The sequence below is a fragment of the Mauremys reevesii genome, linkage group 5, assembly GCF_016161935.1.
Source record: "Mauremys reevesii isolate NIE-2019 linkage group 5, ASM1616193v1, whole genome shotgun sequence".
NCBI lineage: Eukaryota > Metazoa > Chordata > Testudines > Geoemydidae > Mauremys > Mauremys reevesii.
The window spans coordinates 41,402,054-41,419,660 of record NC_052627.1 but is presented as its reverse complement, the minus strand read 5'-3'; the positions used below and the strand labels follow the sequence as shown (position 1 = coordinate 41,419,660).

General features: G+C 39.1%; 1 protein-coding gene across 17 annotated transcripts in view; it reads right to left on the bottom strand.

Annotated features, from left to right (window-relative positions):
- The window catches only part of KIAA1109 (KIAA1109 ortholog), a 219,227-nt gene that overhangs the window by 66,787 nt on the left and 134,833 nt on the right, over positions 1-17,607 (bottom strand). For 16 of the 17 annotated variants that reach the window (XM_039541857.1, XM_039541856.1, XM_039541859.1 and 13 more), the window contains 8 exons: positions 17,368-17,543; positions 16,112-16,818; positions 13,810-14,055; positions 13,352-13,445; positions 11,582-11,632; positions 7,325-7,531; positions 6,931-7,169; positions 633-877 (listed from right to left, as the gene is read on the bottom strand). In XM_039541857.1, coding sequence (XP_039397791.1) covers positions 633-877; positions 6,931-7,169; positions 7,325-7,531; positions 11,582-11,632; positions 13,352-13,445; positions 13,810-14,055; positions 16,112-16,818; positions 17,368-17,543 — 1,965 coding nt within the window. The remainder of the gene's footprint in view (positions 1-632; positions 878-6,930; positions 7,170-7,324; positions 7,532-11,581; positions 11,633-13,351; positions 13,446-13,809; positions 14,056-16,111; positions 16,819-17,367; positions 17,544-17,607) is intronic. The other variant, XM_039541862.1, reaches the window with a different exon arrangement.

Here is a 17,607-nt window from a genome sequence, read left to right as displayed (position 1 = left end):
TATAATTTTACCAGCTTTACAGAAGGCTTAACTAAGGCACAAGCAAGTTAAATGAATTGCTTAGTGTCGTATAGTAAATCGTTAACAGAACTGGGAACAGAAGCCACGTGTCCTGACTCCCAACGTCCTTTATTCTAAATGCTATAGAAGAAAACCACTGCTGATATGTGCAATACCTGATAAACCTATTAACTCAGAACTCTGATTATATGCTTTAAGAAATATTATTTCTACATTGTGAATTTTCTAAGAACTGTTATCATGCTTTGTATTCTTTAACTTTATTAAAAACAAGTTTGGTAAAAACCTTTAATATTAGGAAGTAAATTTAGTCAAATTTTAAATGGCAAAACCACTTTTACACAATTAGAGTAAGTTCAAACCAAGGCTCAATCTCTGCACTAGTAAGGTCTGTCTTGAAGCAGAAAGAAGCAAAGGTTAGATTGGGAAGTACAAAAAGACAGCAGCATGTTGGAGGTCTCTGAAAAGCATACAGATCATCAGAAGTCTCAACTATGAGGGCAAATATCAACCAAGGAGTTTTAGGGAGCATGCCAAACATGCACATATAAAAATACTGTATGAAACTTAATAGAAGTAACTTAAAGAAATTGGCAGTCTTCAATGCCTACCTCAGCCACGCAACGTAAATAGTTCCCTTGTAGATAATAGCCCTGTTTAGTTGGTAGCTCATCTATACTCCATATGTGATCTGAATAGGTGTCATGTTCCTCCATGACATATTTGCCTGACATAGTGACAGGAGGAAGATTAAGACTTGCTGAAGGAGGAATGGTAGACATATCAGTGGCAGAAACTTTTGATGTAAACCGCAATCTATGATTTGGAAGTTCAAATGTAAACCTTGTTTGAGCACCTGTAAAGAAAGAGAAAAGTGGGTATAATGTTGGCTCAGAAAGAATATTTCAAACTTGAAAAAATTAAGAAAATTAGTGGAACCAAATGAAAGCTCAAACTGGAGTTAAGATTGAGAGCACAGTAATGTAAGGGCTATAAACAATTAATTCTCAATTTCTTGGGTTTTTAACCTAATTAAACTTAAAAAACCCAAACATTTGAAATTATGTAAATGCATAGTTAAGGTAGTCAAACAATCCAACTCTGTATCTGTACTTGTAACTTGTGAATATAAACTTAAAACAACCTTATCCATTCATAACAATTTCAACTCATTAGGGACCACAAAACTCCATATACTACCACTCCCTAGGTATTTTTTAAAAACTCTTGGTGCTGTGGAGTGTCCAAATGGCAATACCTTGTAGTGGTAGTGATTTGGCTCCATTATGAATCTCAAGTACTTCCTATGGGCCAAGTGGATGGCTATGTGGAAGTGAATCTGAGGTGGTGTATGTATTTATTCAGTCTCCTCAGGCCAAGGAAAGGACAAAGGTCTTCTGTTTTCTTTGAGATAAGGAAATATGAGCAGAAGCCTCTTCTCTTTACTCCTGAGATATTCCCTCTAAGGTCACCGCGTTTTACAACAGGATCTTGTGAGAAAGGTGTCTGAAGAGCAACTGGGCAGGGGGTGGGGGTAACATATAGGGTAAAGTGTGGAAATGAATAAGGTAGCCATGGGCAAAATGTCCAATACACACTTATCTGTTGTGATGGTAGACCAAGAGTGTTGGAGAGGGGCAAGACAGTTCCTTAAAGTGCTGGCAGGCTTTTGATGGGAGCCACGTTAGAGCCAAATACTCCTATCACACCTGCTGACTATGACGGTGCAGGTGAACAAAGAACAATGGTGGCTATCTCCTGGAGCATCAAGGTTTTCTCCTTGGAGGATATTCAGGCTGTCTGCTCTGGGAGCAGAATGAGGTCTTCCTCCTCCTTTGTATGTAATTTACTCATCTGGGAAAGCCTCCCCCTTCTTGTTCAAAATCCTACAGAAAAACAGGAAGAAACTGACGGAGAGCATAAGAAGGCTAAATGGTGGCCAGAACAGCTCTACAAGCAGACATAGATGCGGACATGGCCAGGTAATCTGTAATGCAGAGTTGCAATGAGGTGGAGAAATATATCCTGAAGAAATTGAGCTTTTTTCAGGCTTGTTTTGTGGCCCAGACTTTTCTTGGACTGTCAACATGATCAGAGACCCAGCATTTGGGTGTGTGCACAAGTGTTCAAAGTGCTTTTGAAGCACCTGGTACCTCTCTTCCACTCACTTAGATGTGGGGGGGCGGCAGAATGGCAGAGGTCTGCCACAGACCTTTTACCAGTGGAAATATGTCTTTGTTGATCATGAAGACAAACATGACCATGGTTTGTTGACCTCAGTATATCAAAGAATTTAAGAGACCCCTCCTGGATTACTGTGGTTTCAACATTCAGGGATTTAGGACAGGAGGTCCTGGAAAGCCATAAAGTCATCAACCATAGGCACTGGGACAATTGCCACCGCTTCATCTGGCAACGATGATGATTCCTTAGATAGGAATTGATGTTGTTACTCTCCCTCCATTATTGCCTACTCCTGGATGCTGATGTCAGTCTCTGGGTGGCCAGCTATTGATGCTGTTGGGGAGCAGGATTTCCTCTTTTGTGTGTGGGAGGTGGATCTGCTGTGGAACATATGCAACAGTGGTTCCTAGTATGGCCAATATGGATAGAGCAGTGTGCCACAGAGGTACTGACTGGGTTGATGTTGTCTGATCCAGTGCCATTCACATATCCCCAGTGGTGGAGCTCAAAATGGATAGCCTCCTGAACCCTGCCTAGGATCACTCTCTGATGGTAAGTGAGAGTGATCTCTACCTGAGACAGTGAGAATAAGTAGGTCAAAGAAGGTGATGAGAGGTATGCTTCCTCAAACGGAGGGCCAAAGAGTGATGTAGGACTCAGTGCCAGCCACTGCTTTGGTGTGGAATGTGAGTCTTCCATCGAGGTGTAACTCTAAGCCTTGACAGGTTCAGCTACAGGTGCCAGTTGCCGTGCCCAGTACCAAGGTCAGCATCAGGCCTTCATCCTCATGTGCCACAGTGACTGACCAGGACTGGCCTCCTCCAATTTGGAAATCATAAAGAGTTTGGAGGCTGTGTCTTTGGAGATGGCATGTGGAGTTCACATAATGCTTAGAACTATGTTTGTACTCCATCCTGCCTCACCTCTTGTAGTCACTCTTCGGTGTCAGGGGACTAGGTGCCAGACCTGTTGGCGCTGAAGTTGGCAGTTCCAAGATAGTTGGCGTTGAGGCTGCTGGTACCATTCTTCAGTTCCTTTCTCTATCTGGCCTCAGATTTTGGTGGAAGTGTTGGCCAAAAATGATTTGACTCCAGTGTAGCTGTTTGCATCTCCTCAGAAGTCAAAAGCATGGACTTCTCTATCAACTGTAATTTGAGCCAAGTGTACCTGGGCTTGAGAATCTTCAAGGAGACAACTGGCACACAGAACACCTGTCCAGGATGTGGCTCTGTCCCAAGCAGAAAAATCATCAACTCTGTCCATTTATGAAGGGGATGAGGCAGTCACAGGATGGGCAGTGTTTCAAATCTGACTGCTTAGAATCCATCATGAGGGGTAGCAATAAGCACAACCCTGGGTAGACTGTGCAGGAGGCAGCTAATAAGGAAAAGGCTTGTAGTGCCAGCCAGTACAATAATATATAAATATTCATTGGGCCAAAAACAGGGAGGGAGAATGATTCTATAACATGGGCAGTAGGAGATGTGGATTCAAATATTCTCTCTGTCTGATTCAGAGAAAGATTATCAATCTTCATCTGTAAAATGGTCACCAGTAAAAATGTCTTTTCCAAACTTTAGATGTCCACAGTGTCATAGTTTGTGAACCTCTTAAAACCCAGGATATCTGTTTAAGAAAATGAATTTTGCTTTTGTATACAGTTCTAGAATCTAGCTGACTCATACAGAGTAGAAAACTGGAATTCAATAAAAAACCTGCACAAGTGTAACGGAACACAATACAGCTAGATATGAGTAACTCTCATATACATTAATAAAAGACTGTTTTAGCTAGTGTGATCTTAACTGACTTAAATGCAAACTGTATTGGACTCCACCTTAGTAAGTTACTTCTTTTGAAGCGCTTTCATTTAAAACCTGAGGAAGGACTGTCAAACTGCAATGCCCTCAGTGACACACAACAGGAATATTTTAGAAATTAAAAGAACTAGAGGTAAATAAATAGAACCACACAAAAAGGTGGTGGTTATGCCATGCTAATATGCACTAGCTATTACCATCAGCCAACATGAAATTATGAGGAGCGGCTTGGAGGGCAATGCGTACCACCTTGGTTTGCCCTTTTGCAACGGTCAGCCAATGCATCAGAATCTGTAGGACGAGTGCTCTCATTGGATAGTCCTGGTGCCTTCAACAGGTGTTTGGGCAGGCTGGCTGGGGTACAGGGCAGTTGGTGTTAAGATGGAAGGTAGAAGAGGGCACCTTCCTGCACCACAAATCATATCCTCCCTCTTCTGCTTAGTGGTTATTAGTGGAAGGTATGAGTACATCTGTGGTTTGTTTTGGTTTGTCTATTATGGACTGCAGCAATCATGTGGATGTGTGTCCAGGTACTGACAGCATTCATCACTGACGACATGGGGAATTTCATGGACAATTTTGCAGTCAGTTTATGTTGGCGCCGTTACCCCAGAACTTGACATTACTGCAGTCCAGCCATTGCTGGCTGAAAACCAAATACCACATCACTAGGAATAATTTTTAGGACTTTGAGAGGCCTGGCCAAATAGCTCCATATTTGCAGTTTTGCTAATACGAATTGGAGGATGGGTCAGAGATGTATCATGTAATGCAATGGTTCTCAAACTTTTTGTACTGGTAACCCCTTTCAAATAGCAAGCCTCTGAGTGCAACCCCCCTTATAAATTAAAAAACACTTTTTTATATATTTAACATTGTAATAAATGCTGGATGCAAAGCATTTGGGGTAGAGACTGACAGCTTGTGACCCCCCCCATGTAATAATCTTGCGATCCCCTGAGGGGTCCCAACCCCCAGTTTGAGAACCCCTGATGTAATGTACCATAAGAATGGAAGGAATGTTTGGACAGCTGACCTTGGTTTAAAGTGATCTTGCATATACGTTTTATTGTTATTATGACTAGAAATGTTTTGATAAGAGATGATAGAAGAACTGGTGGTCCACTAAGGGTTACTATGGTGACCTAGTAGAAGTCACTATGAGTTAAACGAAGTTGTACTTTGTTTAAGTTAGCTATAAAAGATTAAGCAAAACTATACATTTTGGAGCAGTGAGAGGAAGCTTTTCTTTGGGCTAGGAGCTGACCCCTAAATTCCTCATCAGCTGAACAGAAGGAGGGCCCCTGGAAGCCTGGCTGTTGATTACTCAAAACCGTCTCAGACTCTGGGTAACTATAATGTTTGGGATGCTCTGAACCTATAGCTATAGCATGTATGTTTGTGTGTGCCTGAGACCTAATAAAAGAGTAGTTTTAGGTAAAAGCACTCTGGTTATCAATCAATCATTTATCAGACAGAGGAGTTGTGTCCCCATTGATTTATTCCTGACACTCCCTGGAGAGAAACAGTTGAAAACCCTGAATAACACCACTAAAGATTTTTGCAGTTTGTTGGCATGGGTGCTCCAATGACTTATGTGGTCAGTTTGCAGTTAGTGTACAAAGCAGTGTTTTTGATGAATCAGCATGAATTCTGTTTGGTTTATTAATATGCTTTTTATTTCACAGAATCACAGCTTTGGCTAGCAGGTCCTGGCAGCAGGGGTTTCAAACATCACCAAGGCAGATACTGGCTGTGATTGGTTCTCCCAAAAAATCACAGAGCCTGGGTGGGTTTGGGACACCTCCACTCTTCCCTTAAGAATTGGGCATCAACACAATTTTCTCAGGAAAAGAGGTTGGATTTGTCAGCAAACCTGAGCCATCACTATGAGACTGGGGTTTCCTAGGCAGTAGTCTGTTCTACGTTACAAGCCATGATAGACCTTGGGGTAAAACAAACTAAGATAGAGTGTTGTTAAGACCTGGGACAGTGATGCTCAGGATATGCTCAACCTATAGGGAGAAGGCAGGTGAACTGATGTTCTTCCTGGTTTCACTGCTGCTAGGATAGGTTGCCTGAGAAATTATCCTGTTATGGAATTAATGACGTTGCAGCCACTTGGTCAAAAATTCCAGATCTTTGTATCTGTCCTCATTGGCCTCTGCCTTGTGCAATTATTCATTATAACAAAATCTGCTAGAATTAGCCTCTTATTTTATTTTAATACACTAAATAGTCATATCTACAGGATTGATTTTTTACTATATTCTGGTTCCTTATTAATATAAATTCTCTCACACTAATCTGTTCATGAAAATTCATAGTCACAAGGACAAACAAAGGATTAAAAAAGTATTATTACCATAACTGAATAGGAATCCATAATGACACATTTGATCTTTTCTAGTGAAATTAATGTTAAAAAGTGACCATCATCTTTTCAAAGTTTCATGGAGGACTGTTACCTGCACAGGCCCTGGCTTCCAGCTGTCCCTGTGTGAGCTCAACCCCCACTCAGTCCCAGGTCCCGTGCCCCTACTTCACCCCTTCCCGCAAGCTCCCACTCCTGCCCCCCAGGTCCCGCTCCTCCTCCGCCCGTTCCCTCAAATCCCCACTCTGCCCTGCCTCTTCCTGCCCCTACTCCGCCTCGTTCCGCCCCCTCCCCTGAGAGCACCCCATCCCCGCTCCTCCCTCTGCCTCCTGCACGCTGTGGAACAGTCGATCTGCTGCAGACAGGAGGTGCTGGGAGGGAGGGAGAGGAACTGATTGGCAAAGCATGGCAGGTGGGAGGGGGAGGGCTAGGGAGAGGAGCTTGGCTACCGGTGGGTGCTAAGCACCCACTAATATTTTTCCGTGGGTGCTCCAGCCCTGAAGAACCCACAGAGTCAGCGCCTATGGTTACCTGTCATTCCATGACTTCTCATTCTTCCCATCTTATATTCTGCTTTTAGAGATGGCAAGAGTGCTGCTCCAATAGCTATACCATCTATCATGGCACTGAATTTAAGAACTATGGGCTTCTTCTCTAAGCCTTCTGGCAGTTGTGGAAATTCATTGGTTTCAACTGGAGTCTGATTAACACTTGTTGGTGTCTTTTCAGAGGGCAATGGAGTTGCAACATCTTCTTTTGCAGGCTGTGGGCTATTTAGAAGAAGAGATACCAGAAACAACTATTAGATATCCTAATGTATTCATTATACAGTACTGGCCTGATTCTCCCACAGAGCAGCATTAGCCCGTAAGAGGATAGAAAATAAGACAGGTCCATACAGGATGGCAAATAAAGCAAAACTTACGCTGTTGATGGTTGCCTGATGAGGTCTGAAATCTGTTTGGAAAGCTGGTGAGAACTGCGCACCATCATGCTGTGTAGAGTGGCAGGGTGTTGAGGAATGTTGATGCTGATAGCTCCCACTTTCAACACTGCAGCATTATTTGTTTTCAATCCTCTTTGGGCACTATAAAGAGCCTGTGATTTGGCAATACTGCATTTGACTACAGTTCTAACAAACAACAAAATATGATTATTTGCATCCATTTCTCAAAATATTTTTTAAAAAATATATACGTTGATATAGCTTTTCAACAACAAATTAGCTGAATTATGAAGTATTAAGATGAACACACTTGTATTAGCAATTTATAAACTATATACATGCCTACTTAGTTTCTATTTATGTACACATAGATGCAGTACATGCTGTATAAGCAACTATACAGTTTATTATATTTAACAAAATTATACGGCATGCATAGCAAAATGTCTGTTCAATTATTATAAGAATGAAATAATATAATTTGCGATTACACAGAATAGACTGCATACACACACTATACACACAGTGAACACAATTGTGATTCTATATCACCTATTTCATCCTAATTTTTTCTCAAGAATTTTAAACAATCTTCTATAGTGACAGCTCCTCAGAGAGACTTTATTTTAACAACTACTTGACTACTGGACAGGATTCTGTCTCAATTTGTAGTTAATATGTAGCAAACTATTTGCTTTTTTGATGTAGGAATATTCAAGTTTAAGTGGCCCTAACTTCACAAATGTAAACTTCAAACTACACTAATTTCAAAGGTGTCATCATATAATACAGCTGTGACAGAAACACAATTGCACTATGTGTTTGTAATTCTAACAGTGTTTTTCATTTTCAATAACCATGCTATAAAGAATAACAAATCCATGACTATTTCTCATCTTTTTGGTCAGTTATTGGAATTTTACTCAGACAAGTTTTCAAGTACTATGGCTTACACCAGGGGTCAGCAACCTCTGGGACACGGCTCGCCAGGGTAAGCACCCTGGCAGGCCGAGCCAGTTTCTTTACCTGCCGCGTCAGCAGATTTGGCCGATCGCAGCTCCCACTGGCCGTGATTCACCATCCCAGGCCAATGGGGGCAGCAGGAAGCCGTGGCCAGCACATCCCTCAGCCTGCGCTGCTTCCCACAACCCCCATTAGCCTGGGACGGCAAACCGCGGCCAGTGGGAGCTGCGATTGGCCAAATCTGCCAATGCGGCAGGTAAACAAACTGGCCCGGCCCCACAGGGTGCTTACCCTGGCAAGCCGTGTCCCAGAGGTTGCCGACCCCTGGCTTACACTATTATGGTTTAATACATATGATAGGAATATAATTTAGAAGAGGCAATATATTAGCAACATAGTTTGCCAATTAGTATAGAACTAAATTTTCAACTTTCAGCTCAGATGATTTGAGCAGCAATTTCCTCTCAGGGGTATAACTAATATTCTTCACAGTATTAACATTATAATAATACAATTAAGAGGAAAAATGGCATTTAATTTTTGGGCAACCTGACTGCATAGTATTTATGTAATTATCTTCACAGGGTTAATGTTAAAGTAATTACAAGTTATTTCAAGTGTTATTCTCCAACACTATGCCCAAGGCCTAGCTAGCTCAAAGAACCCAAGAAGTGGGAGTACAACCAAGGCAGTGTTTTTTCTGCTCATAGCAGGAGAGAACTGTCACTCTAATTCAATCACAGGCCTTCCAAACATCTGTTCTAACACTACTTTAACAGATTAAGAATAGATATTGCTGGGAGTTGAAAGAAGTTCTTGTTCAGGATCCCATGGCTAGAAGGAAGGCAGAAGCTTTAAGGGAACCAGATTGTCATTGATTAAAATTCAGGATTAGAGAGAGTTGTTTAATTTTATTATAAAGTGCTCTCACAGAAATGTGGAAGACACACTTCCAAGGAGGAAAAGTCCCAATTTGTTCATTAATGTTTTCAGAACAGTATGAGGCAAACATGCTTTCCTTCAGAAGTGGGTAAGCGTGTTTTGTTCTAGCTTTTAAAAAAATTAATAAAATATAAAATACATATGGCCAATACAAAATAATACCACTATGTTTATGTTAGCGTTCCCATACATCTCATTCCAAGCAGAAATTAACAGGGGGCAGTGTTATGTTCCATACCTATGTCTTTCCCTCAACCACTCAACACTCCAGCACCAAAAGGCAACTAGCTGCGAGTCAGCCCAGAATACATTCCTTACATCAATGTTTCAAAAAAATTGACTCAACTAGCTGTTCAATCATCATCAGTGTAACTCTCAGCATGAAGGAACAATGAAGCAGTTTCCCCAACCTATGCCAAGACACCAACACAATCATCCACTACACAATTTGTTGAAAAAGTAAGTGTCATAGTCAGCACTAAAATATTCACTGTTTGATTCTATGATAAAAAAAATTCCCAGTTTAAAAACAACATTTGAATGCACACTCTGTCTTGGTGCTGAAACATGAGCAGTATTTCTAATACAATTTAAAGAAAAGCATTAAGCTATTGTACCAGAAAGTGTGTGTGGGGGGAGGGGGGGGACACAGAAACAAATATAGATCCAGTGTAATTAAACTAAATGATAGAAACCCACATTTCATTGGTTCCAGACTTGAGGCTCAAAACTCACAAATCTAGACTTCCTTTATATCTAACAACTAGGTTAACTGTGCTTCCTGGGCAAGTACTTAATTTTTCATTTAATTAAAGTATCTTACTATAAGTGTCTGCTCTAAGATGCTGCCAGCATGGAAAGCAGGTGTTCAGAACACTTAAAACACCATCCTACTCATTCTTAACATGCATTATACATCTAACAAAAAAAATGTATATAGCACTAGAGCTAGCTCAATATTATTCAAATGTTACTAAACAAACACTGAAGCTATTCACCAAATAATTCATTCAAGTAGTAGCTTTTGTGGTATTGGATCAGTTCTATAGATTGTCATTCTAAAAGAGAACAGCTGGAAAGTGATTTGGCAAACAGGAACGCATAGCTATATGGGAAAACCTGTGGAAGTAGGCTGAAGGGGAGAAAATTGCTGCAAGGTTCCATTCTGCAGTACTTCTTGAACCAGTTACACTGGGCTCAGGAAGAACTGGATGGGAGAAGGAGGAAGAGGGAAAAGATGGGAAGGGTTTCCCCACCATCAAACAGGCTACAGTGCCAGTCCCAAACCCCACAGAACTTGGGAGAGATTAGAAAGGAGAAATCAGCAGCAGGACAGCTGATATCTACATGGAGGCTCCGTGCCATATCTGTATCCCACAGCATTATCCCCACCCCTCACATCCTCAGACTTCTGCATATGGAGTTGCCTCAGAATCCACGCAAAGGTATGTGGGGTTGATCAGTGGTAAGAAGGGACTCCCCACCAAGTAGGTGTTTTGGAAAATACAGTTTCTGTATTTTCTGTATTTACATTTTTGCCCTGATGTCTGCAGAGTCAACAAGGGACAGGAACTTACAGGTTTGACCACTATCCTACTTCCCACCCCCAACCTTTTTTCTTGGTGTGAAGTCCCAGAGTTGTGGAAGACCTTATTTGGGTCTGAGAACAGGGGAAAGGGAGGAAGTGAACATGAAGACAACATAGTCCATTTCTATATGAGAGGGGGAGACCCCCGGGCACAGGGTCCCCTGTACATGTGGAAGTTAGGGAGTGGATCTGGAAGTGCTGTAAGTTTTAAATAGAACAGTAACTTTTAAAGATAACTAATGTGTGTACTTATAGTTTCAAATATTATTTAAATTATTAGATGCAAGAATAAAGTAAGTAAAGACAAAGAGCCCATAGTGAAGTCAAAAAGAGTTATGTGACTGCAGTCAGTCAGAGCAGGCCCACAGTGGGATAAGAATGGTCTAATTAACCTGTTCTCTTTACCTGGATCAGCACCATTTCATATCATTAGAACATATAGTAGCAGCGTAAAGAACAGCCAAAGAATTAGGCCTTAATAGTTATTAAAACCAGTCTAGTTCTTCAGCAACTATAGCACAGTGCACGCAATTGGGCAAAAGGGTAGACTGTTCAATGAACACCCATAAATTTTCTTAATATATAATTAGTGGACTACACTAACTAATTTAGAGTCTATTGTTTGCTAAGCTAGAATGTTATGAAGCAACAACTGGCTACACTCAAACACAGTAATAATGCAGCCTTTAACTACACAGCACAATGTTAATTGCAAGTCCATTAAACATAATAATATGACATACAGAAACTCTTGTTTGGCTGTACTTGTTGGAGATGTAGGAAAATCCTCCAGTCTACAGATGAAGATTGAAGAGAAAGCAAGAAAAACAAAAAGCAAATAAAGAATAAACATTCATGCAAAATTAGTTAAATACTCGTAACCCACAATATGACAAATTATCTAAAAATATATTAAAATTTAACAAGTTGACACTATGGTTTTTAGAAACTTTAGTAATTTTTCCCATTTTGTTGCATCCCTATTTGTGTGTGTGCAAGATCAGAGACACTGCATTGAACAGAAACATGAATTTCAGCCACCTTCTGAAGTATTACATGGCTGACAGTTTAGAGCTTTTATCCACACTTTTTAAATATGTATGTACATTTAGCAATTTGGCTATGGACAATATCAATAGTAGGGGGTTTTAGTACAGAAAACAATATTGCAATATTTAGTTAGAATTTATATAGTGTAGAAAACTGGACACGAATTATTTTAAAAACTGAGACATGAGTGACTTTTCACGAGACAGCCTCCTTAGCCATCTCATCATTATGCATATTTTAAAGGCCAAAGTAGCATACTGAGGGTTACCCAACTAACATTGAGAAACGGCATGAAAGTGATTTACATTATGAAGAATTTTAATTTTATTTGTAGTGCTCCGCAATTCAAAAATAAAGAGATTCAAATGGAAAGGAAGTAAGAAAAATAAACATGCACTTCTAACCTGAGTTTGTGAACATAGCAAAAGAGCAAACTACATGGATATTTAGCAAGTCATTCTAGGTGTTCATGCTTAAAAGGTGATATTTTAAAAATCTGTCAGTTGTATAGGGTAAAGAACAGACCTTATAGAAGTAAAGCAATTTAAAAGACCATGCAACATGAGAGGTCAAAAAGTTCATCCTTTATGAAACAAGAAGATCTCATATGGGAAGAAACAGCATTAAAGATTAAATACTCTGATTTAAGAACCTCTATGTATCATTGAGGGAAATCTCCAAACTTTAAAAAAGTAATTATTCTAAACATTATAGAAATAACCACAGATACACGTAATGTCTTTGAGTCATTGTGTGTACACAAAATTGCTCAAGAAAGCTATGATTTTGTGAAAAAAATATTTTTATTCAATGGATCTATTTCCTACCATTTTTCACAATACAACCATTCATTTATTTAGGCACTGATCCTGCAAACTCTTTTGCACATACCCTTTGCTAATGGGCGTAGACCTACTGAAGTCCACATGAGTATTCATATTTGTATAGTTAAGTACATGCCTATGTGTTTAACTGATTGGGGCCATAGTTATAGATGACTGTACATTCACCATAGCCCAAATACTGCTCATTGTACTCACATGAGTAGTCTCATTAACTCTGATGGAATTATTTATGTAATGCAAGCAGGATTTATTCCAAATACAAATGTTTGCACTGTATATTGTCTGGGCAAGAAAAATGGCTCTCACTATAAATGCTGTCATGAAACAAAAAAAATATGCTTTAGTTAAAAAACCACCTCTGTCTCTCAGGATGTGTGTGTGTAAAAATGAGTTTTAGGAGCCACACTTGAGACTCATTCCAACAATGAGCTCTACATGGCTGCCCATAGAGCTCTACTGACTTAAAGGGGACTGTGCATCAATTCAGACCTCATTATAAGATCAGGGCCCCGGCCTCCACAGTAAGTCCCATATATTTCTCTGTATGTACAGCTGATGCTCCATTTCTATACAAATGTGTTTTTGTTATTTTTAAATTGTTTTTGGCTTCACACTCACTGGATATTTGGTGTAATTCCCTCCAGCAGAACAATGTTAACACCACCTATATGAGCAGTGGCACAAGTCTCAGTCATCTTTTGGTGCAGAACATCTTTAAGAGAAGAGAGAAAATACTTTAGAAATACTGGAATATAGTAAAATATTTCCATATATGTCAATTACTTGCCAAAATACAGTACAAGCTAATGTAAATGTCACAATGTTTGATAATTCTATTAAATAGTCTCACATTTAAACACTAGCTGGTGAAGAAAAGTTGCAAAAATGTAAGCTACACTTTCATTTTTTTAAAGGATTTTCATTATATTTCAGTTTATTGAAGTTTTAAAGAAGTTTACATAAAATATTGCTTATGTAACATTTAGGTATTTTTACACCATAATTACATACATTTGTTATTGCCTTGCTAGAAGATGTTCACTAAGTCAAAGAAAAGCAAAAAGTTACTACACCACCTTTCATTTTTTCTTTTAGTGTGAAACTTCCATGAATCCTCTTCAGCTCCGATTCCATTGTTAGTCCACCAATATCTGCTTCAAGGTGTGTGCGATTCACCATGCCTATTCCAAAGACTATTAGAGTCACGTGCTGAGGTTCAGAAGTAACCAGACTGCGTTTCCTCTGTGTCTTGCTCAAGCTGCTATTGTCCTGTTCATTCTCAAACACAACTCTACATGCAGGTTCAGTAGGGCTCCGAACACCTGCACAAATATATACCAATTATTCAGTGAGAACTTGAGTAAATTATCTATTGTGTGAAACCTATCTAAATTTGTATCTGAAAATAGGAATCTTTCCTATATAAGGTGGCGATGTTCTGGCTAACCATTGGTATGTCACTCATATCAGTCCAGTAACATTGTCACAACTGAGCAAAAACCAAGACACTATTGATAAAATAATAAATATAACTACAGATGATTTCATTATTGTACTGCTAACAATTGCTGATCCCCTTGAACTAAATAATATTTGCTGAATGTTACAGCCTAGAATGAGGATTTAATACACACCATCATGACTATGTGGCCACATATCAGCTTTCATAATGAGCAGCAGCCATTGTGACTAGTTATTAGGCATAGCTCCCTCCACTTACAACGTGGCGTGAGAGATTTTAGACAGGTTAAAAAAAAAAAGGGAGAAATTTGCCCCTTCGAATGTTTCATCTTTAATTAGATTTCCTTAATATTTCTGGTTAATTTAATGGACAGAAAGTTCTAGTAATTTAGTTTTGGAGGAAAAGTTTCCCTTTAAACACTTTAGACATAACTTTAAAAGAAATGTAATAATGGAATTTACATATAGAGAATTATGGCTATTATCATTTGTCAATTAAATGGATGTCCCTCACGTCCTTCATATCTAGTGGAAGCACTGACATCAATATAACACTTTCCCCTGCTTTTAGGTTTTACATTTTAAATAATTTTTTTTTTTTTACAAAATACAATATAGAAGTCTATGACCTATAACTTGTAGTGCCAAACATTTCTGATGCTATATAATTCAATAATAAATGTTCATCAACAAAAAAGTAATTTAGACATAAGGCCAATACTCAATCCTTAATTCACTTTGTTGTGCCCAGTGTTCAAATATACAGCAGTATACATAGGAAGATCACCCAACTTCTAAAGCTTTGGGAGAAATGCTATCCCCAATGAAGTCAATAGTAGTTTGATATCAATGGAGCAAGTATTTCACCCTCTTTTCTTAAATTTAGACTTTTACAAAAGTTCTGAAGTTTTTCCTCTTTGAAGTGACTGAGGGCTTGTCTATACAGGGTGTCAGTATGCACCAACAGGTGTAAATTCTAGTTTGCACCAATGTGTCACACACTAATTGGCCTGTGTGGATCCTGCTGGTGTATACTAAAAGTTCTGTTGTGCATTAACTTAATCCTTTTTCACACAGTATGCGTGAAACATAAGACTATCTGAAATGGGACTCCACCCCACGCCCTGAGTAAAAGTGACCTCCTTAATACAAAGAAGGAACAGAAGTTGAGTAAGAGTTATACCTACTCACTTTAGTTTAAAAAAAAAAAAAAAAAAAAAAAGCACTTGCTTTCCGATAGATGTTTTAATTTTGCAAGGCTGATGAAGCTGGAGTCTACCCAGTTCTCACTTGATCAACAGAATTGTTAACTAAGTTTTAACTACAGAGACAAATTCTGCCCTCAGTTGCACAGTGCAACCCAAACGAAGACAACAAGTCTACACAAGAATACCAGAGAACAAAAATTGAAAACAATTGAGCTGAACAGGTACCTAATGGCAGAATTTGGTATCAGACTTGGAACAGAATGAAACTAGCTTGACTTTCTAATATCACATGGAGTTTGTAGAGTTGGCAAATCAGAAGTTTACTTGCAATCAGGAAACATTTTGTTTGGAAGTCAATAAGATGGCAACCTGAACTCAAGAATTCCATTTTACAGCCATTTTTCTGAGCAGAACTACACAAATACTGACAACTTTTAGTAAATCATTTAGGAGAGAATCTTCCCATTTGTAAAATCTATCACAGGGCTGGCCAACCTGAGCCTGAGAAGGAGCCAGAATTTACCAATGTACATTGCCAAAGAGCCACAGTAATATGTCAGCAGCCTCCCTATCAGTTTCCCCCCTACCCCACTCCCAGCACCTCCTGCCCCACCGGCACCCCCACTGGTTGGCCACCCCTGCTCTATCAGAATCCAGTACTACACAAAACTGTGTAAATTAAATTATTTTCAACCCTAAAACATCTCACCTGTTGGCCCAAAAGTTTCAGACGATTTTTCTAAAATCCCTGTTGGATCAGAGATAAGTGAATAAAAATTCAGCAGTTTATACATATTTTGCCAGCACTCTGCAGATGGCTCACTCTGTTCTGACACTGTAATTGAATCTGAATCATCCATATGAATGGTCATGTGATCAACTACATCCTTTGAACCCTTCCTGGATACTTTAGAAGTTCTTCTTTCTGATCTCCCAAGAGAATTCTTATTTCGAGATTCTTTTTTATTGTTCTCATTATTGGTTCTTTTGTTCTTTGCATTGTTTACTCTGCTGCCTCCATTGATGCTTCCTCGGGAGCTGCGGCTAAAGTCAGAAGAGCGAAAGTCTCTATGTTTGCGGGTTTTAAAGGTAGGTGTTGGAGAGGCCGACCCAGCAGTGTATCTGCTAAGTTTGATGTCCGTCTGTGTGGCTTTAATATCGTCTATCATTGTACTGAATTGATGAATAAGCCGAACCAGTGCCATATCTACGTGCTGGCTTATGGACTGGCAGGAAATTGTAAAATTACAGTGAAAAGTATTATAGTAACGCTTGTTCAGGTCATGAAAAGAAAGGGCACTGGTTGAATTTTGGGGTGTGCACATTGACTTCTCCATTACAACAGCACTAATGCTAAAAGTTTCCAACATCAATGCCGGTTTGAATTCAAGTGGGGGAAGATTGACGGCTCCTTGCCTAACAGAAAAAAAAGATAAAAGTTAAGGATTTTTTAAAAAAAGAAGGCCAGCATTAAATAGCTTTTATATAAAAAGTTCAATAAATTAGTAATATAACAACATTCAGTTCCTTCAGGAGATCACCTCTGCACTATCGTTTATTAATTTTTACTATAGAGTTTACCAATATTATACAATATATTGGCTACAGTAGAAACAATAGAAGCGAGAGTCATTTTGGGTCAATATTTTATTCTATGAAATGTGTAGTTTGATATGTAATTTGTCAATTTTACCATCCAGTTTTGTCTAAGACATTTTGCAAACAAAGAAGTAATATAGTTTTATTCAGTAAATGATAATTACATTACAGGGTTGGAACAGCCTAAACCAAATACTTTGGATGTAGCTTTTCCAAGTGAAAGTAAATTAAAACTTAATGAAAGTCTGTTTTCCCATTCTGTGAGGATGTGTTTCAGAAAGTCACACTGAACTTGAACGGTGAAAAAAGCAATTACTGTACTCTTACACATATATATAATTTAAAAATAAATATTTAATAATATACCTTCGTGCTCTCTTGCTTTTTCTCTCTTTTGTTGTATCTGAATCAACAATGTCTGCCCTGAGACAGTCCAAAGTCCCTGAGAATGAAAGATACTCTCCGAAATACATTCTATAGCACAGTGGCACTGCATCTTGAGACTGAATTCCTGTATGGCTCAGAAGAGGTTTGAAAACAACCTATAAAAATATAAGATCTCTGAATTAGCTCTGTTGCCTAGAGATTTCTTATACTTCTGTTTCC